General features: G+C 35.1%; 1 protein-coding gene across 1 annotated transcript in view; it reads right to left on the bottom strand.

The window, feature by feature from the left end:
* Positions 1–27,368, bottom strand: part of IL1RAPL1 (interleukin 1 receptor accessory protein like 1) — a 701,170-nt gene that overhangs the window by 610,231 nt on the left and 63,571 nt on the right. The window contains exon 2 of the mRNA XM_026047316.1: positions 8,870–8,976. Within this exon, the coding sequence (XP_025903101.1) occupies positions 8,870–8,951 (82 nt within the window). The 5' untranslated portion in view covers positions 8,952–8,976. The remainder of the gene's footprint in view (positions 1–8,869; positions 8,977–27,368) is intronic.

Raw genomic sequence — 27,368 nt, 5'->3', positions numbered from 1 at the left:
TCAGCACAATTGTGTGCTTTGCATCTATACACCTGTAGACCTGACAGTTTCCTGAACTGCATTAAACATTCAGAGCAAGGCAACAAAATTACAGAAGCAATCTCAGGAGCATTCATCTTGCAGATACATAACTTTGTCATAATTTGCTATTATACCAATCTGATAATTGTCCTCATGATTGCAAGAAAATTGTTTTGAAAGACAGACAAATCTTTAGTACTGTCAGAAGCTGCACATTTACATAAAGATCATCACAGCAAATACAACTCTGAGCAAAAACGGCTTAAGATTTCAGTACTGTAATCTAAAGGATGAGCTTCTCTTTTCATTATAAGTTCTTTTCTATGCATCTTTTGTGTACACTGCATGGACAGCTTCTTTTCTTCTGCCAGACAAAACAAATCAGGAAGTATTTTAATCTAGGACAGATTTCATTTGGTTTAAATTTGCCTTAAGTGGAGCAACAAAATCACATACTCTAATGGGTAAATCTTATTATCATAATTCTTATTTCTCTATTTTAGTATTACACAACCTATTTCACTTAAATAAGAAAAAAGAAAAATCTATAACATGCTCAGTACCTGTCCCTGTGGTTTTCTTGTCTCCTCACTCTCTGTGTTCATTATTCTACGTAAACGTGACAGCACAGTATTCAAATAAATAAATCTTCTCTAACAGCTATTTCTGATCAAAGGTCACTTGTTCTTTTACATCTTCTAGGACATTTGCCAACAGATGCCAATCTGTGAAACTACTACTAACCATCCCCTAGGGAAAACAGTGACTCTAGGAGCACAGAATCATTCGAAATAGCTACTAAAACTCAATGACTGAACTATGTAAGAATATCTATTACTGTCCTTTTGGCTTTAGATTTTGTTTTGTCTCCTTTACTATCATTAGTCATTTCTTATTATGTATTGCACACTATAAAACTTTGACCCTTTGATACTGCACGGTCTTTTCACATACTGAAGTATTATTCACTATCTCCCAGGACTCCTAAAAGTATCAGTATGGATCGTAGCAACAATAAAAGGTCACATAACTATTTTTAAAACGCCAGCTATCCTGTCAAAGATAAGTAACTGTTACTTCTTTCATAGCATCTCCAAAATAAGTAATGTATCACAAAGGATAAATGCTCATGATGCAATTGTTTCATATTGACTAAATTCTCTAGTGGCAAAGGATATGTTTGCTTGTTTTTATTTATACTCTATAAGTTTTCCCATGCAGTAAACAATCTGCATCATTGTTGTTCATATGACATTTTGAACAGAGTGCTTACCTCAGCAAAACAGAATTGCATCCAGCAGCCGTTATAGAAACACTGTAGAAACACCCCTGTTACAACCATCTGTTTTAGGTCCCCAGCAACATTAGTGTTCTTTCAAATAAGATTATACTTCAAGGTTTGCAAAAGAAAACTATAAATTAAAAGTTACTCCATACCAATCTAATACATACTACATTATGTAGCTACAGAATCATTCACTATTCTAAAGGATTTTTCCCTTTAAAGAAAAGATATTTCTGTACTTGTTCTGACTTGTTATATGCAGAAAAAAATCAAAGCATTTATTAGCTGAATCCTATTCAACTGAATTTTCAGAAKATGTAAAATATCACTAAATAGGTTAATAATTAACTGTTGCTAACTTCTAATTTCTTCAAYTCATAGATACATGTCTTTTCTTCCTAAAATAATCAGGTATCTTTTTCTGAAGTTGAGAAAGTGGGTGACACTTACAACTGGACTGGAGTAAATGTCTTTCACAGAACTGGATGTGGGATGGGAATATGTGAGATTTTTCTTGTCTGGCTAAGGAAGGTTCTAAAGGCCACTAATAGCTCTTTTAACATCCTGTTGCCATGTAGAAATAGCAAGACATGAAATTTTTCTGCAGACTATATTAATTCCAGGAGGCTTCATGACTCTGTTAGATGGAAGGAAAAAAACAAACAAACAACAAAAAAACTTAAGTCTTCCCATACCTACATCTCCCTCCCACTAGGCACAATCAATCATTGACATCATTTGACCTTTTAATTACACAGTCAGACATGAGAACCTTGAAAATTCCTAATGTTAGCAACGAGGTGGTTAGGAAACAGTAAACGACACCTCCACAAACACATGCACGCATCCTTTGTAAAATAATTAACTGAAATCCAAGATAAGGTAATAAACACAGTTAATTAAATCTTCATCTACAAGTATGCTTGAATACTGAAGATAAAATGTAAGGAAATGGAAGGAAGAACTGTTTTTTAATCTGAAAAACTGGTAATTAGAACTTATTTTATTCTTAAGACATATTTTATTCTCAAAATAAAAAGGAGACAAATAGAAAACTGTAATAAACCAATATGGAAGAAAGGAAATAGGAGAAAAAAAACCCATCATCTGAAAATGGATAATGGTGCTTTTTGTATATTTCCTTTGTGCTTGGAACTGCAAAGGATTCCCCCTTTTCCCCTTCTGAAAAGAAAAAAACTGTTTCACAGAGTTTTACACATTCAGTTCCATAGCCAGAACTACAAACAAGACTACATACTTACACAGTCAACAATTCAAAAGTATTATTTTAAAACAATTCCCATGTGAAATAAGGTTCACTAAAAGGTCATGACACTTTAAATGAGATTCTAAGGTCTGTAATCYACTCATAACTCATTACAAACACACTTTGCAGTGAGTTTTTAGATTCAGAGTGGCCTTACTTAGCAAAACTGCTGACAAGATCCTTGCAGGTTAATCCCACAAAAGAGATTTTTCTCTTCTCCCCACAATCAATACAATCAGAAAGGCATAAAGTCCTTTGCTTAGGCCATGTCTCTGCAGGAATATAAAATTTGCTATGTTTTTTTTTTTCCCTTCTCATTAAACAGAGGAGCAAAAAAAAAGGAATTATAGCAGTAACTATAATTAACTATAACTACTAACTAGAAGTAGTTTCAATTACTGCCATTCAAAAATAATTGCCCACACAAGCTTATATATCAGGTTCCATGTAACCACCCAATGGGCCACAAGCCTCATGAGCTAATAATGTACAAATAACACTCCGTAACAGAGTGAAAGCAAAACCTAGACACCATTAATATCAATTTACACAAACTYCTACAGCTTAAAATAATATCTTCCAATTGCTGTAAATGTCCCTCAGTTAACTTAGAATACTATATATGGAAGTATTCTGTCTATAAATCGTATATACTATATAAATRTCTGTCTATAAAAGGTATTTCTGTTTAATTGTTGAACCATCAAGTACTATCAGGTTCAATATGACATTTTTCAACTAATTTTGGCAGATTCTGAAAGAAAATAAATTAAAAATGGTCAGAATGAAAAAAAAAAAAGCAAAAGAGAGAGAAGGGCACTAGTAAAGTGAAGACATCTTAAGAAGAATAGGATAATCATTATATCATACCAATCAAAACTACTGCTGAATGATCACACAGGAAATAGATGTTTGTGGGCTAAAAGAAAGGAAAACTTCAAAAAGAGAGTATGACACTTCCAGAAAAGTGATAGATGGCTAGGAAAGCAATTCTCACACAGAATGAGAGAAGTGTAGAATAAAAAAWCTCTAGGTTATCAGATCCCTGCTCAAGTTCAGCTACGAACATGTATAAACTCTCAAAGCATTTCTAACAGGTAACATCTCTTATGTTTCTTTTTTTTTATGTAAAATAGAGACAATTGAAGCAATTGAATTATTAGGTACAAATGATCATCCATTGCAAAAGAGTTCCCAAATTTGGCTCATCTTCTTCATTTTCTGCCCTTTTTTTTTTTTTTTAGTAAACTGTTAACTAACTATTATGACTTCTATCAAGAAGTGTAAAATTGTTGCTTTRTCAGAGACCTTCACCTTCATCACAAAGATTACTCTTTGCTTTCCAACACAAGTAAACTTTTAGAAAAGAAATAATATAAAATATGTCCTCTGTGCAGTCTTCTTTTGATATATCTGATAATTATTATATAAGAATAAGTATACTYTAGAGAATAGTAATGCATAAAAATTCTTAAGTAACAATTTTGAACAAAGTCTGTTTATAGCTCTTAGAGAATATGAGATTAGTGAAATAGCATAACTAAGTTTTTTTATATATATAAATTTTGGYGATTTTTCTTAGTATTTCATCATCTTTAGAACCAGAAAAAAAAAATCTTGGGTTATTTTTACCCAGTTAAAATGAGTATTTTGCTCTTACTAAAACAAACCAAAATTCAGAAAGATCAATAAAACACACAAGCTCTATCCCTCCTTTTTTCATATTCTTGACTTTCCACAGTGTTACATCAACCAGAACTACCCATTTATTCACTCATTACAAATAATGCACTCAAATGCTAGGCATTAAATAAGAAGTATGTCTCTGCTACATGACAAAATGCATCTATGACGTGACAATGACATGAAGGACCTTGGAAATTTTCTGGTAGCCTACCATTGGTCAGAATGCCCTCCCAGGTAAATTATTTTTAGCCTAGAATATATTTCAATTGGAAATTTCCATTCACAACAACAAATTGAACACAGGATATATCCCTTTAATTAACTCCACTCATAGCAATCCATAGAAAATCAGAAGATGACAGAATATAATAACACACCTTATTGACTATAAGACAGCAGGAATCAGATTACTATTAGGCAACATGTCTAAAATGCCATTAGCCTTGTTGTTTCTGACTGTCGTGATCAAAATATAACTTTCTAGGTAATAAATTCTTTTATATAACCTTTCCCCCATACTTCCTTCTTCTATATATTTTTGTATATGTACATATGTATATGTATTTTTTGTAAAAAAAATAAAAATCCTCTATCTTTTCAGGATCATTGAAAAAAACACCAGATGGCATTGTAGTGTTCATGCATTTTATTAACTTATAGGGAAATGAAGCTCTCTTTCCTAACCTACTTCCTGTTTGTTGAATATTAAATAATTTTATAAATAAAACCTTTCTATTCATGAAAAGGAGATATTCATATACCTCTCAACCTGAAGAAATGGAATTGAAGAAACTTAAGTTACCAAGCAATTTAAACCACACAGCTAGAAAGTCTACCATTTAGTTCAAAATATTATACAACTAATATACAATATCAAACTAAATATACATTGAAGTGAAACATTTAGAAGTGCACCACAATACATTCAATGAACACATCAAAGTTTATCTGCTTAAAAAACATAAAATTGTAAGTGCCTTTTACTTTTTTGGGGGAAGAAAGATTGATTTGAACAAAAGAAGCCTCAGTACACTTCACAAAAAAAAAATAAATACAGGACTTTATTCACTTCTAAGCATATGGTAATTTTAAATGTAGCYAGTCCAGCTTCATTCTAAAAATAACAGGTAGTATTTCCTACATTTACAAATTAAATGCAAATGATGAAATTATGAAGATAAAATAACACATGCTGTGCAAATAAGTATATAAATATTTAAATATTTATTCTTCCTTAGCATCAAGTTGAACATACCAATCAAATATAAGAACTGCTTCCAGAAGCAAGATTATTTGAGACATTAAAGAAAGTCCAGAAGTAGAGCAAGTGTTAAGTTTMCTCTTTAGCATATTTCATCTGATATGCAATATCAGTGTATGCTAACAGAAAGTTCATTTTGTAGTTGTTTTAGGCTCTGAAACGTCTCCAGAAGCTCATGAGGACTTCASTGTATACTAAAAATACCTCAATCAACAAACATTATATCTACCCTGAAGTTAAATAACAAGGTTYATTCATCCTCACTTGAGAAGATATTAAAATTTGTGGGAGCTCTGAATTTAGCTATAAGTGATAAGAAAAGTTAAGATGTACTCAAATCTAATTTACTTTTCACATATAGGAACATGTTTCTCCAGTCTTTTCCTTTTATTAATGAAATTATTACTGAGATTCCTCACCCAGCAATTTTTATGTAAAATATAAAAGTAGGTGTTATAACATAAAATATTTATTTTCTATTTCAAGAGTCACTTGAAACCATTTACCACATTACAGAAACAACTGAAAATATTAAATAGAAAAAAGGCACGCGTTCTGTCAAGTATAAATAAAGATAAAAAGCGAAAAAGGTRTATTACATCACTGAGCCAACTAACTAAAGAGCATGTTTTCCTGCTAATTTACTAATTGCTTGATTAATATCTTGTCATACACACACTGTATTATTATGTTAAAAGACAAAAAAGCATACAACTATAAAATAGCTTAATAATTTCTGTTTATGAAGGATTCAAGWATTGCCTTTAAAAAATGTCATTTAAGTGCTTTATATAATAACAGCTCTCATGATCTTGCATTTAATCCAACACAGTAAACTAAGCCTTTCCTTTTAACCTGCCTTTCAACACCTGCAAAGCCAAGAACAACATGCTGATCCTTGACTTTGAACACATATAGCTAATTATTTCATATAACTTAAATCCTGAAAAACTAACAGTCGGTCAGTATCATCATTCATTTTTAGAAATAAAAATGGATTCTGAAGCTGCAAATTGTTCTTCATTTGTGGCATACTGTGAACCCTCACTGACTTTCCGAAGGTAGGTTTTCCTGTACTTGATAGATCAGAGAAGAGCTTGAAAATGCACTTCTGCTGGATGAAGAGGCTCATACTTCTATTAATCATTATTTTCTTAGCACAGTTGATAAAAACCTTACAATGAGGAGCGCTGAACTATTCTAGTAGGAAAAATCCATTGCCACTCCAGACGGGATATGCCTTCAAAGATAGGTCTCTGCTTAATATTGAAGTTTGGACTAAATATATAAAAAGCACAAGGCATACATTTTCAGATTCACTATTTAGAAACAGTCTCAGTGAATACGAACTACAGGGAACAAACCATAGTTAAGAGAAATATTTAGCATGCTAACACAAAAACTCCTCCACTTGTATACCTTTAGTTTGTAAARGAAAAGAAAACATATAATAGCAACACATTTCCAAAAAGTGACTGCTTCTACTCCATGCTTATAACAATTATTCTGTATTTCAATCTGAAGAAATAAGTTCACAGTTCACATATTCACAGAAATAAGTTTTGACAATGTAATGTAAGGGTCTTTTTGGTAACAGAATTTGGGAAATGAAGACTATATACTATATAAGCAGTTCTCATGTGAGAACATAAAGAACACCATCTTACAAGTGAGGCACAATTCAAAACTTTCCATTAGAGTATTCCCTTCATTAGGATGTGAACATATGCACTATGTCTTACAAAGTATACTGAATATTCTTTTATTTGGCTGCCCAGCAGTAATTATTCCTTTCCAGAACAGAAATTAAAATATATATTTGCTACTTGTCCTTGCATGGATTCATCACAAAAAGAGGACACAGGCAAAAACAATTAATAGGTTCCTTAAAAATAGATTTCTTTGTAAAAGTTACTTTTTTTTGATATTCTAAATCATATATTACTATTAAGTAATACCTCAACCCAAAGCTCCCTAGAGCAAAGTTGTACTCTAACATAAATGCTACATCCAGACACTTTCAAATGATACCTACCATTAGATCCAGAATAAGTTAGCTCCATAAGAAAACACAGAGACTTCAGGATCATATTACAGACACCTCAACCCATCACAAACTTCTTTGCTTTGTATATACTAAGTATATTGGAATATATTGTGATCTCAAATCGCAGTTGAGGAATACTTTAACACTATAGCTGTAGTCCTTATTTGCCTTATTTGGCTTCCCTTATTCTATATTTTCAATCACTCCAATATTGAAAACATACTCAGTTTAATAATATTGTTACAAATATAAACTACTGAAAGTATAGCATATGATTTAAGCCTTTGCCCAAAATATAAAAAGATATCTCTATCTTCACCATGCATCACTTTAGGTCAACAACTAGCAACCATTTCAGTCAGAAATTGATAAAAGCACAAGAAGAATTAAGGTTTATACTTTTAGAAGATTTTACAACAAAAGCAACCTAAAAGACTCCAATACCAAAGGAAAACAACAACAAACGTAGTTACTAAGTAGCAATCTAGCCACAAGGGATTAAGTCTTTCATTCAGGATATAGTGTTCTTCAGCACCACATGGTTAGACAGGAGTTTGCAGAAATAAYATCCTATAAATTTTCATTATTCAATAAAAGGTAAAAGAGGGGAAAATTAGAATTTCAGGATGACAGACTAAAAGTGAGGTGAAAACTTCACACAATYGTCTCATTATTGATATTGCCTTTATTTGCATACAAAAATAACTCATCTATAGGAGCTGCAAGAAAGCTGTTTGGTAAGAATTTCATCCTCTGCTAACTTCCTGAAAAACTGCCCATGTGTTCTTTCGTGCATTAATCCAGATATGAGGTCACCCTTTCAGAAAATATGTATTGCTGTTTACTTTTCATGGCTAATAAATTTAATATGCTCAATCTATTCTTTGAATTACAAAAATGGGTAGCCGAAACCAAAATTGCCTGAACTACRTCTTCAATGTAAATACACACATAAATCCAGTAACTTACATTACCAGTACTGACTTCATCAAAGTATTCTCAGTAAATTCTCTTGGGAATATCTTAGAATAAAACACAGGTTTTTTTGGTAGATGGGTTATTATGTTTATTTGACTTTATGTTATTTTGTTTTGYTGTGTTATCTTGTTATCATTTTACTTTTTCAAGTTCACATAAAAACTACGATCTAAAAACATTAGATAGTAAAGCTGCTACCTTTTTTTCTGCAAAATTTGAAACTCTTTTAACCACTTTCAGAAAGAATGTAACAACATCTTAGTGCATATTCGCAAAATTCGATTACTTAAAAGAAATCATAACCACAGAATAAGATTTACTCACCCGATCCCCTTTTGGTCACAACCTTCAAGCTCTGAGTTAGAGTAGCATACAAGAGAATCAAGTGTGGGATAGGAGCTTTCATCTTCCAGCTCTCCAAGGCTACTCCTCTGAGAATGGAAAAAAAAAAAAAGAGAGAGAGAAGAAAGAAAGGTTGATGTTTTTATATTGGTACAGAAACATCTTTGTAGTAACTAATATAATACTGACATTGTGGAAATGCTGAATACAGCATTTGTGAGTCATTTAAAATATCAAAATGATATACTGTTAATTAAATTAAAAAAAAAATGAAATCATTGTAAGAGTAACACATACACACACTACATTTAGTCCTAATGCTTCCATCCCAATTTTGCTCATATGTTGAATATTGGGTCCCCATTAAAACCTTCTAAGAAATCTAAGACTTCTAAGAAATCTCATGAGCCAAACAAGATGAATTTATTCTATGAAAGAATATGACTCTTTCACTGAACTTGCCAAAGAATGTCTATCTTTATCCCATCTATAGCCCTCCTCAATACCTGCAGAAAAAGGTAAGTAATGTATTAGCTTTACTTCTGTTAATTCATTCCACAGGCTGAGCACAAGTTTCACCATGCAACAGAGAGTAAATTACACATTTCAGGAACAGTGAAAGTGGAGACTATTAGAGCCAGACAGAGAAGCCAGTATAGTATCCAGGAACTTGCTTCTACACGAAATAAAGGCACACGAGCACTGCAAGGTCAAGCATATTGCACACACCAAAACAGATATTCMCATTAACAGGATAGAAAACTGGCAGATCACAAGTTGCAGCTCCAAATTTAAGATATGAAAAAGACTTCTATTTCTGTTGTTGTTCTCTGTGGTTTAAGTGCTATAAGTAGTAGGTGCAAGTAGAGAGTAAACATTACTTCCATCTATACCTGGAGGGTACAATCAACTCACAATGACTATCAGCCTTGCTATGGAAAGGCTGATAGGACTAATAGCCTTTATTTCAATCTGTTACAAGTGGTAAGGTAGGCCAAATTTTGCTTTCTCTAGTCAAGTTAGATAGCAACTTCACGACAGTATTTTATGCAAAATTATCCTTGTGTAATGAAGAGAAAAAGTCTATGAATAATTGTTCTTTAATATCATAAACAAAGATCCTGATGAAACTCAAGTATTTTTATATTGATCTCATGTGGGGGACTGTAAAGAAACTGACAAAAATTTCTAAAAGAAGCAAAAATTGCAAGTTTTCATTTCAAAAAGCACTCAAAACACACGTGATGCCAAAATCCTAAAATGTCTTTGTTTTAAAAGAAACAAGTTAGAAATAAGGATTTGCACTGTCTGTGAACAAATTGTAGTATTTTAGCATTACAAATGAAAGACTGTTATTTACCATTGACCTACAACTACAGAAGTCAGACAATGAACTTCTGAATTAATAGTTAAGTTATGCCGGATTTATATGGGTTAAATTTACTACATTTCCATTTTTCATTAATTTTAGAACTTAACCAAATGATTCTCTGATCACCAGCATTTACGAATAATATAGCACCTTAGACTTTTAAGAAGCTAGATACAAAACTTTATTTTCTAGAGGCACAACAAATAGATACCCACAAAGTATTATGCAGCCCTTTACTGCAAACCCGAGTCAAATATTTCTGAAATCAAAATTTTATTCCTCAGTCTCTGCACTAACTAATACTGCAGGAAATCCTGAAGCTGATATCATTAGCTGCCAGTATGCTAGTGAGAGTCAGCTCCTTGCTCTGTGTGAGCCTAATAAATACCGTCCACAGAACCAAGAACACCGGAACATCTTTTTTTTTTTTTTTTTTTTTTTTTTTTTTTTTTCTGACCATGTACATAAGATGATATTGATTACTCCAAAAAATATGTAAAAAGATATTTGTAAGAGAACAAAGCAGTAGCAGTTGTAAAGATTTAAGTCGTCAAAGAAAATCCTAATAAAGAATATAACATGAATCTACTTGCTCAACTAAATCCATCTTTCAGTCTCTGTTCTCCAGTACCTCTCTTTTTYTTTTCACTCCTGCTGCTGTAGCAGGAGAACTTCAGACTTCTTTTCTTTTTATTCATATTTAAAAGCAAAAACACAAACAAACRAATGATAGATAATGAGCAGAAAATCCCTACAGCAAAGCTGGTGCYTTAGGGTTTTGGAAGATGTCTGAGAGGCTGAAATATCTGGCTCATGTCACTCTCCTGACTGATCTGAAGCAGATAAAATACCCTGGTCTCCAGTTCAGGTGAATACCTTAGCACTGACTGCACTAGAAATGGTCACCCCATTGAAACTGGCTGCAAAACATAAAATAAGCAATTCAGGGAAAAAAAAAAAAAAAAAAAAAAGGGACATTCAGTAAAAAGTTCACAGAAAACTCTCTCCCTGTTTAACAAGTATGTCTGAGGTGCTGTAATGTCCTAAGCGGAGGCTTAAATTTAAAATCAAGGTGAAAGACTAAAAAATTTTGAGGGGCCAAACACTAACTTAATATTGCACTATGACAAAACATGTACCAGAAACATCCTCCTTTCAAATATGATTCTGTTAAATAGAAGGCTCTTTTAATGGTAACCAAGCAATATATATATATATTTTTAATACACTGGCATTTTTTAATTTAAAGTCTACTCTTAAACACAAAACCAAAAAACGGACAAATAGACCAGTTGCAGCTGGTCACAGTTGCTTGGAAGCTGCCAGGATGGGAGGGCAGCACTGAGGCATGAGGCAGCAGTGACAGCTAAAGGCAGTGAGAAGTGTTTGGGGTCACCAAACCAAACCAAGTGTTTCTCCCTTTTTTTCCCTTTCTTCCTCTGCTTCAGTTATCTCTAATAAAAAGCTGAGATGATGTAATGGTGGTTTAAAAAGATAATTGCTATTTCTCCCACTGTATCAATGTTATTGTGTTTCAGATTCTCTTTGGCTGTGATACAGCTGGTCTTCTTCAGTAAACAGTAAGAGTTCTTCTAAAACCAGGTGATTTTGGCTGTGTTTGGCTGTGATATTTGTATGGCAGCATGAATTGAAGCATCTTCATCTTTGATCAATATTCACAGCTTGATGTTTTCAGCAAGAGGCTGCTCGTTTGCATGAACCACGGTACTGGAAGTGTGTTGACTATTTCAGATTAAGTTTTAGGTAGACATTAAAAACTCCTTTCTGTAGAAAGTGTCATTGCTTGGCACACACACACACATACACACCAGAGAAGAGAGAAAAAAAAAAAAAAAAAGAAAAAAAAAAAAAAAAAAAGCTTCTAGCATCTGTGTGATCTGTGTAGTTCAGTTTCAGTTTCCAGTTCAGAAGTACAACTATATTTCAACACAAAAGTCTGGGGAAGAAAATTCCTCTTTCTTCATTGTTTTCATTCACTTCAGGCTTTTCTTTAATTAGTAGGAATTTTTCTATTGCCTCAGTACCTTACAATAGCTTAAGGGGGATGACTATCCGGCAGCCTAGAAAGGCTAGCTAGCTTCCATCACCTATTTATCTGAAAATCCTCTTCCTTCCTGCCTTGCTAACTTTGAAAGACGTTTTTTAATACTCCTGTTCTCAACTACTTTATTTGCTTCCTCAATCTTGTTCCCTTAAAAAAAATCTTTTTTTTTTTTCTTGTGATTCCTGCAAAAATACTTAACGACTGTTGAGCTGTAGTAATGGGCTTTTAGGGCAGACTTATCACTCTGTTCAATACTGCCACTTTGTTTCTGAGTGCTCCAGCAATCTATACATCTCTTGTCCTTTGATAATAAACACAATGAAAAAGGAACTCCTGTTAACTTGTGCTGTGAACAACAGAGCTCAAGTATCAGGAGAGCATTAGAAATGCTTTTTATTGCAAAGATTTTTATATCCTCAAGACTGCGTCATGTAAGGTAATGTATGCATGGCAATGTGACTGTAGGTTTCTACAAGGAGGAGACCTACTGTCAGAACTGTGAGAATCCTGATCTCTTGCTCAGCAGCTCAGCATTTATTTTCCCAGGCTTGTGCAAGGCAGTAAGGTCAGCACAGCGTGTGTAATAAAGATGACGAACTCCTCACAGGTTGCACACTGCTTAATGTGTTCCTGTTGCTTCTTTAAGTGACTTCTGTGTGTGTGTGTGGTAGGTGGACAAGATTTATGCACAGCACTTTTATTAGAAGAAAAATAATTGCAGCAGATTGCAGACACCTGAAATGTAACGCATCATATGCTTGGAAACCCTCTACTCAAGAAACAGTTGAACATCTTGTCCCTCTAAACTATAGATTAAAATACTTGCATAGTTGAAATCTATCTGACACATGCTTTGGGAAACTTCTGTGGAGAGGAGAATACTTTCAGGGGAGGGCTACAGAAGTGACAGTGACTTTCCAATAGTCTCACAGCTGTTAGTGGGATGTTATCCCACAAAAGAGAACCACATATACAAAGCATTCAGGTAGCAGAAATTCCCATCTGTATGGGACCTCACAGCCAAACTAAAACCTGAGATAAACAAAGGATCCACATGCTGAATTTACTATTTATACACAACCAGCACAGTAAGGATCTGAAGAGAAATATGCATCAAAATGACACTCAGATTTACCATTCAAATTCACAACTTTTTGTATAACTAGAGGCAAAACAATTTCAGCAAGGATGGTTATCAAGTAAATAGCATTTAAGGAATTCAAGCATCAATGATCCACAAAGTCTAATAGTTATCTCTGCAGTTCATTAAAGGTGTAGGAAGAAAACTACAAAGGTGAATATGCCTGAGAACTAGTATGACRATTCAATTCACTAAGCCATGTAGGTCTACCCACTACATTGGCCAGAAAATATGAAATTATTTCAGAGGTAGAGAGAATCCTTAATCTTCTCTTCTCTTACTGCAACTATGATGGGTGTAGCTCTTTCTGCTCTGGTCTGGACAGGTTTCATTGTGAAGCAGCTTGCTTACAATACTGACACCGTTTAGTAATTCCTGAACTCTTATTATAGGCAGATTACAGGAGTAAATGGATGAAAGAATCACAAACAGTACTAAAGCTCTCCCATTAAAACGGGAAGGTGTTCAGATCTGCTGAATAAGATAATCTTCAAACTGCCCATCATTTAGCTTAGAGTGACATTCCTTATTCCCACTTTGTTATTTCTTCATTGTTGCTGTTTTGTTTGGTTAATTTTTGAAAAGCACGTATTGATGTACTTTCTCAGTAAAAATCTGCTCCCACTTTGTTACTCTTAAACCAGTGACCCACCTAATATTTCCAGTACATCTCAGAAAATCTCATTGTTAAAAAAAAAAAAAAAAAAAAAAAAAAAAAGAAGCAGGCATATGAATCTGCTGCTTATCCTTAACTGTGATCTACAACTGTACTAGAATCGAAGGTCAAAAAGGAGGTGTTGCTGGCCTAATCATCTACAATTTTTGAGTGCTTTTTTGAGTGCAGCTTATTAATACTTACAATCTTTGATTTGACACTGGGAGGAAGAAGTCAGTCTCAGAAGAGACAGAGCCTCCTGTTTACTAATGATGCACTATCAATTTTAGCCATGAAATATGTGGTATCAGACTATAAAGCTGCAACAGCCTGATATATGACAGTGGTCACTCCAAAACCTAAAATTAATTTCATATGTCAACAGTGGAAAATATAAATCAAGCAAAGCTTTATATATACTCAAGTCACTATACTGAGCCAAAAATCTATACTTAAAATGCAGTATATTCCACATTTATGTCAATTTTTATAGCTGAAGGTTATTCAAATAGTATTTTTAGAACATTGCTTTAAGTGAAAAGAACAACTGAAAAAAAAATCTCAAAAATAACTTCCTTGGGAAACTAGACATATTGTCTCACACTGTAGCACATTCTCCCCATCGCGTCAAAGCTGGAATTTTGAATAATTATGAATCAGGAAGAGACTGGGAGAAACAGACTCAGGTCTCATCTGTAGTAGACCAGCACTGGAATTTCAAGTCCCTAATTCAAAGCCTTTTGTCTTAACATGGATGGATCATAAAATACAAAACACAGAAGAAGGGACTGGAATCCTGGGACTCATCGTTTTCTAGAGAAATGTTAAAAATATTATGCTGGAATTTGTCTCCTTTTGCTTGTTAGTCCAGGTCTTTGAATTTAGCATTCACAGGTGTTAGTTTTTCCCAGAAGTAATAGAGAGAGATTGCTGTCATCAAAATAACTGAGTGATTTGGGAAATATGGCTTCAAAACCTTCAGATTCAAGAAGACTTAAAAAATAATGCTGCCATTTACCAGGCATGTGTTCTAGTGCTATATTTTTTAAATGAACTTATATAGAGATTGTGTGCTTTCAAAGAAGCTGTTTACACTGAGTAAACTTTTATCATGTAAAATATTCGCAGCAAATGTTTATGAGTGGTTCATACAAAATTCTTCAGTTAATTTCCACCCATGTGTACAGAATGATTCCTATCATATGCAGTATAAACAAAAGCAGAGCATTCCATAAAATTTTATCAGGTCCTACTGTGACAGCCCCCAGGAATGTTTAAAATCTCTCTCTTTTCACAGAACTCAAAACCAAACACAAATTACTTACCCATGAAKCCCTGTCCATACTCTGGTAGATAGTGCTGACTGTTTACTAGTATGACCAATGAATAACATGTACAAAATACATTTCAGAATACCAGTGCTGAGGCTTGGGCTTGGAAAGCAGATGTCTCAAAATGTAAAATTCAGTTGCAATCTAAAAATAAATGCATCAACAGTTGGTGCTTGTATTATTTCCGCATTATTTCCAGGATCTTGAACTCAAGTATATATTCCCCCGTGTACACTGAAGAATGAACACGATCTGTCTCCCAAAGGGTTGCCATCCCAGCATCAAACAGTGAACTGGCGAGGTAATATTATTTGGATAGCTGCAAGAGTAGCAGAAGACCCACAAGAAGTGACACCTGTCTACTCTTTTCTCTCTGTTGTTTGAGGCTKCTGTACTCACACGTTAACTGCAGAAATAGAAGTGGATGCATATGTAAGGAGAATTTATTTAATAGGCGGTGGCAGAGTATCACTGCATGCTTTTGGTTCTATGAAACATCCTCTGAAAATAATAGTGGTGGGTATATGAAATGAACACACTCTGTAACACCCTTTAAAACAAACAAACAGTGAATAAATAGAGCGTTATTAGAGAAATCAAGAGTGTACTTTGGTTCACCAGAACTGGCAGTCTTCACTACTCAAAAAGTGCTGTTCATAAGCAACTGATAATCCTATCACACCTACACACTTGTTCAACAGTGCAGTCAACACAAGTTGACTTACTCATTTTGTCAGACATTTTTGGTCAATATTCTTCCAACACAATAAGCATTCTCAGGATAGATAGTGATGAGCAAGCTGACGCTTACTATCACTTTTGGGTGAGAAATTGTAACATGCATCTAAAATCTACATATATATCTCATTCATTATTGCATCACTGGTCATSGCAGTGTGAAAATTTAACAAAACAAATAAATCATGGTAATTCCTTGTTTAGAAAGCGAGCTGTGTTGAAATGACCGAATGTGCAGATAAAGTATCCAATGCTATCTGTGAAAATAGGTCTGTGCAATCTGAAGCTTAGCTTAGTGTAGCACAGCTTCTTCAGCAGTATCCACATAATTAGCTCACTTCACCTTTTGTAACAGGAAGACAGACTTCACAGGGATTCTTCAAAAAAAAGAAAAAGAAAAAAAAATGGCTTAGAGGAGAGGGAAAGACAACATGCACACATGGTAAAGAAATATGCATTTGTTTCTGAGGCAGAAAGTAGCAACCAGGAAATATGTGTTGGGATCATAAACAAACAAACAAACAAACAAACAAAAATCTGCTAAAAACAATTTCTAAATTCATGACAACGGAAACCTGAGACTTTTTCTTCTGGGTGCTATGTCTAGAAAAGGAGACCTTTGAGGCCATCATGCTTGAAGTGCTCTTGTAATTACTTTTATCCTCAGCTATGCTGGAGAGAGTGCAAGAATACAGTGCCCTGCAGCTCTGCACTAGAATCACTTCAAACAAAAGCTGCAAGTATAGCACCCTTGCTCCTGGTTAAATTATGTTTTGCAGCTTGATACTTACATCTAGCTTTTCGCTGCTGTTCATTGCCCCGTATGTCCTGCTCACAGTTTTACACACTTTACTGCGTAAGGGCTAATAGATGCAATCATTACATACAATGGGACCAAATTAAAGAAGGCAGGTTTTACTGACTTTTGTACATTTAGCACAGAAGTCGGTTTTTATGTTTAATGTGGATGTATTGTTAGTAATTATGTGCAAATAAAGGGTAAGTTAAAATGTAAGTATAGTAGAAATATAAAAGAGAATAACCTGAAGTAAGCAGACCTTTTGGCAAGTGCAGAATACTAACACAGCTCTAATGGAGCAAATATTAAATACTCACCAAGAAGCTTTTAGTTCTATTATACATAAGCCATTAGACACTGTTGAAATTTTGTCTATCATACTGTATCAATGAACAGAACTTTCATTTTTAAAACAAATATTAAATAAAATGTGTTTTGCTCCCATGTGAATCAATTCATCTGCTTTTAGAATGGGGGGGGGAATGCTAAAGGTTTAGGATTTTCTGTTGTACTCTATTTCTGTATCTGTGTTGCCAGATAGTTCCTGTAAACTTACATTTAGAATCGTCTCAGCACATACAGTATTTCAAAATATTTCATAAACTGTACAATATTTTAAGCACAATCTGTCATGAGAATAATTTTGTCTTTGAAATACATTTGGACAAGCAAGATGATCTCTTAGTTTTATATGGTGTACAAGATTTCTTTTCCTGCATATTTGTTCAGTGAATAGCATGTAAAAAAATCTTCAACTTTGCTGAAGTACAAGCAGGGATGAGCAGAGGAAAATTCCCAAATAATTGGAAAAGCTATACTGATATACTGATAACATAAGTGGATTTGGTGTTCTTGTTTAAGGTTATTTTAAGCAAATGCTAGTTCTAAATATTCGTTATAACCTGCCCAGAAAACAACCCTTTTCAATGCTGTTTTATGACTTACTAATCAATTTTTCTTGAAAGTATAGTGGCAGATGAGGAGAGTATCTCTTGCTTACTGACAGAGCTGATGGCTTATGCTGAGCATTACTGCTGACTTCTCTTGATGCCTTTACAGTTGTACACCACAAATGTAATTAGTTTTGTTTTATTCAAAGTTTTAGATCAAGGGTTCTCAGATGTTCACATATAGTGGGTCATGCAGCTAATGAAAAGGCATAAAACTCTTCCCATTTTGCAGAAAGGACCTTTTTCGACTTTTTTTTTTCAGAGAGAACAAATAGCTAGTACAGGCAGAGTTACGGTGTCAGCAATGAAGCGCGAATCCCAGTTTTCTTTCAGAGAGAAATCCTCATTTTCTCCTCAGTTTTATGATGTGGTCAAAAAGATGTTTTTGCAAGGAGTCTAGAGTACTATATAGTCCAGAAAATGGGTAACAAACATCAAAAGAATCTATTAATATATTTACCAAACTTCACATTTTGTTTTTTTCATTAAACAGATTTACTTTATCGTAGGACATACTGAGGCCAGGGCCAGGTGATGAAGGCTATAGCTCAGCCCAGGCCTCACGCACAGCTCTAGAGCTGGCCACAAGCCCAGCAGCCAAACCTCCCAGTGGAGCAATGCTTTCTGGGATTACACTGCACTTCTTGGTGTAGAGAAATTAGAGTCCTAGTGCAGTATTGGATTTCTAAATAAATCTGGTTAAACAAGACTATAAGCTGCTCATAGAAAAGACTCACTGGAGTCTTTTCTTTTCAGCGTTTTAGAACAACACCAAAACCTTTGGAAACTTTAAAATCCGTTACAGTATCGTTTAAGAGTTAGTATTTTTAAACTACACAAATACATTAGTTTATGGATATTTCTAGGTAAATATCCACTATATTCTGTAGATCAGTGTTGCTTTTGGCGAAAATACATTTCCAAAGTTTAGTTTGATTTAATGAATTGATAGGGTCCTTATTTCTAAGACAGTTTTTTACTGTGCCCTCCTTCATGCCCTGTGGGATGAGATTGGAATCGCGCCAACAGCCTTATCAATGACTAACTTGGCAATAGTAAAATGTACAGTAATACTGAGGAGTGTAAGTGACACTCAAGAGCTAAAAGGATAGAAAAGCATGAGCACATAATATATAAAATGTATTTTTTTCTAGATTGTGTCTGTAAGTATGCTCCAAAGGGAAACATGGCCAAAAACAGAATTAAAATCTTATTTTTTAAGAAAAAGACATGTCTTCCCTCTCTCGCCCTCCTGAAAAAAAAAAGATATTAAACTTGTAAATTTACAAGGAAATTAATCTAACAAAACAAAAATAATGTAGACAAGATAAATGCAGGGCAGAATCAACAAAGATGTAGAAGACATGATGAGTCTCTGTCAGATGCAACAGAAAGAAAGCTAGTGGTGTGACAGGTACCAAAGCAACACTGTGGGAAGGTCTAAAGTGAGGATGGAAAGCAGGAAAGTCAGATTACAGCATCACTTCAAAGAAGTGGCTAATAGCATTGCATCTGACTACTAGCATGAGAGAAGACCATGCAAGCCACCCAACTCAAATTCAGGATATTTGAAGCATGGAAACAATACAATGAGGTATAAACCATGGGAGTTTGACAGATGATCATCACAAGAAACCTTACTTAACATCTCACAGGTAGATTTTAAGACTGATCTGTTAGACTAAAACAAGTCAGAGTCCATATGAAAATTAGAATGCAGTTACATCCCTATGCTTACTTTATTAGGCATTTTTTTCTTTGAAGCATCTTGTTAGAGTTAAAACCTCTGCTGATAATACTGCTTTAATATTTCCTCACATGATTGTCAAGTTTAAAATTATCTGTTTAGGAGCTCCACTCCCATTTTTGCCATCTTCCTTGAGTCAGCATTTAGCACCTATTTCACTGAATCATTCTGAGTGTGATATTCACTTTTGCTATGAATAGAGAACCCCCTTGGAAAGGGGCAGTTGGAGGAATGAAAGGGGATGGGAGCAGGTAGTTTAGCTTCAGCAGTCAGCACTTAGAATCAGCTTAGGTTGGCCCTGAATCCCTATCTTATTTACCCTACAGAGTTTATGGTGCCATTGTACRTTATTGACTAATCTTACCTACCACAATGTTTGGGTCAGCAAAATAGATAAGGCTAGTGTGCAATGCATTTGTTAATTCTGGAAGTCAATGAATCTCCTCTGATATCAGGCAGCAATGCACTGTCTATATATTTCAGAAACATGAAATTATTAGCTCCAGAAAAATCAGTTTCCCCAGGCCCTGATCCATAAAATAAATGATGAGCTCTCCCAGAACTTCCAGTATGTATTTGCAAAATAAAACAGTTCTGAAAGAAGTGGTATTTCAAATGAAAGAACTGTATTTTGTCCTGATTGAGCAAAGCACTTTAGCAAGGCACTTAAGGGCACACTTAATTATAATATTATTAATCAATTTAAATAATCTTATTTTGACTAGTCTGCACTTTTTTCACTCTGTAAACAGATGAGAATAAATATTTTCCAATACATAAGGCTTAAAAAAATTAGCAATAGTGTAAATGAGAATCAAAATGCTGCTCAAAGTCAGATTTCTTTTTTGTATTTTTGCATCTTTGTAAGATACTCAGTTAGGGTAGTTTCATTAAGTCATTTACATTAACAATTCTCTACTTACCACTGCAAACATATATTGAGACTGAATGAAAAAACGTATTTTGTTACAGGTGTACCTAAATATGTTACAATTATAAGAAGTCTGATACAGAACTGTCTTATAATTTAATAAAATACAAAAACTATTCTGAAGTAGAATAATTACTGCTGATATGTCAAGACTGGAATGTTAAATAAATGTACTAGAACTAAAATAGATAGGATTTTGTTTTATTGGGTTTGTCTTAGCCATGAAGATTCTTGTATCTTTTCCTCTAAACTCCCTAAATGAAATGGAGATTTTACAGAAGGTTAAGTTTATTGAGGTTATGCAGCTTGTATCTTAATACCTCTGGTTAAATATTGCAGTCAATATTAGCTAAGATTTAATTGGAATAGTTCACTGTATGAGGCTTCTGCCACTGTAAGTCCATTATCAATAAAGATTAGTTCTATTTTTGCTACTAAAAGAAAGAAGTCAGGTCCATAGATATCTTCACTGGTTTATCATACACACCTATTTACTAATAATTATTGTCTTTTCATTGTGAAATACCAGTATTATGGCCAAGCAAGCCCTTTCTCCAACTGTTGCTAGTTGAAAACGATTTATTATACAGTGCTCTCAGTAAGGCTAATTCTCCTTTACTTGTGAATACATCTAATAGGTAATGGGAGTTTCATAGATAAAAGGGATGACTTGCCCTCAAACTGTAATCTCTGTTCATCACAGCTACTTGCAAGTTTGGGCTGGAAAACAGCTCTCATTTAAATTCATTAATGCTGTTATGAAATAATTTAGTTGTTTTATGTATTATAGCAGCTGCTAGTGTAGCTTAAAATAAAATGGGAAGGGACCATTTTGCTTTCAAAAGAACAGTCTTTACAGGCTTGAATTTGGTAAAGACATCATGCTATCTTTTGATGACTGTTCCCTGGATGACTATCTCCCTAACAACAGATGATGCTTGTGTAATATTGTCTGAAACAAAAGGGCTTCAGTTTGCAATCTTTCTCTCAGCATAGTTCGATTACAAAAACAGGCAAGACAAGGACTCAGCTTACTTAGCAGTATCATCCTCTTGGCCCCTGAAAGACTCTGAGGTTCTTACTCACTACATTGAATCTCTGTTTAACTCTTAATTCTGTTCAGCTCTTTGAATATAGGGGATCAGCTTGAAGATGAATAGAATTCTTGCTTTCCCTCAGTATTTTCTAAAGGCAAACTACTTCCAAGAAGATGAGAACTCCTCTTTTATTTCTACCATCTTTGTGCTCACTGAAGTCTCTCTGCAGATAATCATCTATCTGAATGAACTCCTAAAGAAAATTTTCACACCTCTTGGGTGCAGGCATAAAAATACAATCATCTCAAGGACTTTTCCACTTTTCCACAGTTGACCCTCTTAGCACGACCACCTTTTGGGATATGCATTTTCTTGAATTAAGATCTGATATTATCATTTAAAGAAATGAAAAAAAATAGTGAGTTTGGTTTTAAGTTTAGGATTACAGCAGGGCTGAGCTTTAATTTCTGGTTTAATTTCTGGTTCTGGTTTGCAGATGACACCAAGCTGGGTGGAGTGGCCGACACTCCGGAGGGCTGTTCTGCCATCCAGAGGGATCTGGACAAGCTRGTGAGTTCGGCAGAGAAGAACTTCATGAGGTTCAATAAGGACAAGCATAGGGTCCTGCACCTGGGGAGGAATAACTCTAGGCACCAGGACAGATTAGGGGTGGACCTGCTGGAAAGCAGCTCCACGGAGAAGGACATGGGAGTCCTGGTTGACACCAAGTTAACCATGAGTCAGCAGTGTGCTCTCGTGGCCAAGAAGGCCAATGGGATCCTGGCCTGCGTCAGGAGGAGTGTTGCCAGCAGGTCAAGGGAGGTGATTCTGCCCCTCTACTCAACTCTGGTGAGGCCTCACCTGGAGTACTGTGTGCAGTTCTGGGCTCCCCAGTATAAGAGGGATGTGGAGCCCCTAGAGAGGGTCCAGCGGAGAGCAAGCTGATTTAGGGACTGGAACATCTCTCTCTCATATGAGGAGAGATTGAGTGAATTGGGCCTGTTTTCTCTGGAGAGGAGAAGGCTGAGAGGGGATCTGATTAACAGGTACATGAAGGGAGAATGTAGGGAGGAAGGGGCCAAGGCCTTCTCATTGGTGGCCAGCGACAGGACAAGGGGAAATGGGCATAAGCTGAAACACAGGCAGTTCCATCTCTATGTGAGGAAGAACTTCTTTCCTGTGAGGGTGACAGAGCAGTGGAACAGGCTGCCCGGGGAGGTTGTGGAGTCTCCTTCTCTGGAGGTCTTCCAAACACGCCTGGATGCCACCCTGTGCCACATACTCTAGGTGTGCCTGCTTGAGCAGGAAGGTTGGACTAGATGATCTCTAGAGGTCCCTTCCAACCTTGAATATTCTGTGATTCTGTGATTCTGTTTAATTGTACATATGTGTATGTACCTACTTACTAGTTATTAATTCATGCATGAAATTTCTTTATCCTAAATGTCCTTAAATGTCCTTTATGTCCTTATAGACTTTTTTATGCTCTAAGATTTAGTGAACACTTCTTTAAATGTGGAACAGATATATATTTTTTGCCATTTAATGTAGAAAATATTTATTATATAGCTGTAAAAAAAAAAGAGTATATAAGCTAAAAGCTCGTGTCTCAATTGGTATTTGGTCGTTAAAGACATGGATCAGTAATAGAAACTGGAGTGAGCAGAAAATCATCAGGGTTGGCTTGACATAGCAAAAAAAAAATGTCCTTTTACTCAGCTCCTCAACCATTACAAAGGACAGAGCGGTAGGTCTGGCAAAGTGCATGAGATTTGTCAATTCACAGCAGCTGTCCTCATGGGAATTAAGAATGACCTCCATAACATGCCTTCTTTGTAGACAGTCCCTGCTAAGTTAAAATATTTTAATACTATTTTGACAGTCTCACTTGTGTTTCTTCTTGTATTTAAGGATAAAAAGAACACACAGATTACCACCAGAATATGACCAGTGACCCACTTTATAAAAATAAAATAATAATAAAAAAAAATACTGCCACTTTGTCTTGAAATGATCGCTAGCTTTAGAAGCTTGCAAACTGGTGTGATTTTTATAAGGAAGTGTTAGTTTAAATTGCTGAGCCCTCTGAATAGCCAGCAATCATTAAAAGACTAGAAAACATTTTCTAGTCTAATGACATTATTTATCTTCATGCTGTGAACTGTACTCAGCAGCACATTTCTAGTGTTTAAAAGACACACAACTTCTCATAAAAGGGAAAAATAATCTTCTAAAATAGAAACTGTCTGTCCTATATATGCTGGCAGATACAAACTCTTTCAAGGGGCTATAGGAGAAAGATATGACTGAAGAAATCTCGTCTAATAACAGGAACAACAAAGATCAGACAAAATACTGATATTCCAAAGATTTTTGACAATGCTTTTTTTTTTTCGACAGGATTATATTAAAAAAAAAATGCAATACAGACAGGAAATGCTAGTCTTTTCAAGGTATAATTTCTATGGCAGCACTAGCAATAGCTTTTCATTTCAAACAATGAAGACCAATCTAGACCAATCTGGTTTTGTTCATCTCTTTTTCTAGAAAGTACCTTTATTTTATTATCTTCTGCAGCAGAATAAAAATAAAAAAAAAAAATAACAATAACAATAACAGTAAGAGTAACAATAATAAAACCTCTACTTGTATAGAAACAAGTAGGAGGAAGTCAGGAAGTAGGAGGTGAGTGGAGAGATACCCATTCAGTAGAGCAGTTGGGACATGACATCAACAACTGTTAGGTGATCAATATCTGGATAATGTCTTCTGCTATAATAGGTATCAATCTCAGTTTATTCCTCTACTGAAAGCAGTAGTGAAAATTGCTTGAGTGCCATTTCTTTCATTTACATAAGAATTAGACTAGGAATTTTTCCTCTTTCTGAATGTGTATGGTTCCAAGGAGGTAAGAATAATACTGGCAGGTAAGGCTAATAAATACAGAATCGCACACAGAATCAAGAATTATTAAGGCTGGAAGGGACCTCTAGATATCATCTAGTCCAACCCCTCTGCTCAAGCAGGGACACCTAGAGCACGTGGCACAGGGTAGCATCCAGGCGGGTTTGGAAAATCTCCAGAGAAGRAGACTCCACAACCTCCCTGGGCAGCCTGTGCCAGGGCTCTGGCACCGTCATAGTGAAGAAGTTCTTCCTCACATGGAGATGGAACTTCCTGTGTTTCAACTTACACTCATTACCCCTTGTCCTATCACTGGCCACCACCAAGAAGAGCTTGGTCCCTTCCTCCCTACATTCTCCAAATATATCAGATGGTTGATACACAAGATGGTCCTTAACAAGATGGAGAAAGGGACAACAGGAACTTCAAGAAATTCAACAAAGGGAAATTTCAAGCCCTCCATCTGAGGAGGAATAACTCTATGCACCAGTAAAGGCTAGGGAATGGGCATCTGGAGAGCAGTTTTGCAAAAAAGGACCTCTGGCTGGTGATGCACAGATTCACAGATTCACAGAATATTTAAGGTTGGAAGGGACCTCTACAGATCATCTAGTCCAACCTTCCTGCTCAAGCAGGCACACCTAGAGCATGTGGCACAGGGTGGCATCCAGGTGGGTTTTGAAGACCTCCAGAGAAGGAGACTCCACAACCTCCCCGGGCAGCCTGTTCCACTGCTCTGTCACCCTAACAGTAAAGAAGTTGCTCCTCACCTGGAGACGGAACTTCTTATGCTTCAGCTTGTGGCCATTACCCCTCGTCCTATCGCTGGCCACCAGTGAGAACAGCTTGTCCCCTTCCTCCCTGCATTCTCCCTTCCTGAACTTATACATATTAATCATATCCCCTCTGAGCCGTCTCTTCTCCAGAGAAAACAGGCCCAGCTCACTCAGCCTCTCAATGCAATGCAATGTGCACAATGCAATGTGCACAAAGTGAAAATACAGGAAATTCTATGTGAATATAAGATTTTTTTTTCCTATAAGGATGGTTGATCACTAGAACAAGGAACAAGTTGCCCAGAGAGGTTGCAGAGTTTCCACTCTTGGAAATATTTAAAAAAATAGTAATATATTTAAATAAGTAACTATTTTTAAAGAAATATTTAAAATCTATATCTATTTTATAGATAATATCTACTTTTAAATATCTATATATATCTATACCTAGCTATGTATCTAAATATCTATAGATAATATCTATTTTTAAAGAAATATTTTAAAAAAAGTCCAAGGCAACCTGCTGTAATTGACCCTGCTTGTGCAAGGGGTTTGGGCCAGGTGATCACTAGAGATCCCTTCCACTCTCAATTACCCAGTGATTCTGTGAAAATGAAAATTAATTTAAATACTGACACTTGCCTCCACACACTCTCCCTTCCCCTCAAAAAAAAAAAAAAAAAAAAAATTCATTGCAGGAGTAGGGTACTTTTAAAGACCAATACAGTATGACGTTCTGCATTAGTTTAAATGATTTCTGATCTACTGTGCAATTTTTTTTTCTGTTATATTCCTTTTGCAAATAAAGAGCTGTTCCCCAGCAAGACCTAGACCAGTGGTTTCCTTCCTGATTTTCTGACTACTCTATTTTAATTAAAATAAAATACACTGTTCCTGTCCTCTACAATCCCTTCACCTTTCCAACTGATAAAGCTGGTAGTAGCATAACCATTTTTAGTGCAAGGTGATGATACTATGTCGTTAAATAGTAATGAAATGGAAGTGGGCCAAAATTGTAAGGTCAAAGGGTGTATACATTTCTTAGGTTTGGATAGCTTTGAAGCCCTAAGCTTTTTTCTAAGTGGCATACAAATAAGAAAAAAMTACATGAAAAAAACACAGGTTCAAGCAAATAACCTGCTCCTTTGGGCCTTGCCCTATGCCTCCATACTATTTGCATGATGCTTAATGTTCTCTACATATGGGAGTATATATCCGGACTATTAATGTAACTTATTTCATTGATTTCTAATCGAGTATGCTGACACTTTAAGATCTGTTTGTTTTGTTCGTGCATTTTTCTCAGCAGAAACCTGAGAAAGTGGTTCAGACTGTGGTCCTTTCTCTCTACTCCCTTTTCATGCGCCACAAAGTATAGGACTACAAGGAAAATGTAATGCACAGTATGATGTAGACCAAGAATATGAAACCAGCTCAAGAGCTGCTAGAACAAAAGAGGAGGACATTCTTCTGTTAGCATCTCATCCTCACCTCTCTCAACACTTTTCTATCTTAGCACCACATTTTAGACCAGGAAAGCACCCAAATAAAGCTGTAGAGAGGTCCAAATAATTTTTAGCACGTTAATTCCTAAAATATGCATTCAAAAAGAAGTGATTTCAGTCTGATTTATTGTAGATATCAAAAGAGATCGCTTCAATCTGCAGGTCTTGTTTTTTGGCTCTTCTCAGTTTTTCAGTGCATTTTATACAYCTGTTATGGCCATATCAATTTGTCCACCACTTATACCTAAAAAGGGAATTTTCATACCTTCACAACAAACCCTTGTTTATTGTTGCTGTATGAAAGCCACAAGCTTTTGTATCTGGTGTGTTGATTTTGCTAAGAAACAACTCACAGATTGGGATACCACTAAGGAAAAAGGTTGAATACTTTCCATGTATTTTGTTTCCTGGCATTTTGCATTGAAAGAAAGAATAATTAGCTCCAGAAAATTACTGTAGGTCAAATAAAATTGTCCTCCAGAGTTCAATTTAAACTATTCTTTGTTATCTGAAAAAACAAAAAAAAAAAA

This window comes from Nothoprocta perdicaria, unplaced genomic scaffold (assembly GCF_003342845.1).
Source record: "Nothoprocta perdicaria isolate Ctin4 unplaced genomic scaffold, notPer1 scaffold_49, whole genome shotgun sequence".
Taxonomy (NCBI): domain Eukaryota; kingdom Metazoa; phylum Chordata; class Aves; order Tinamiformes; family Tinamidae; genus Nothoprocta; species Nothoprocta perdicaria.
This window is presented reverse-complemented; position numbering and strand designations above follow the sequence as displayed.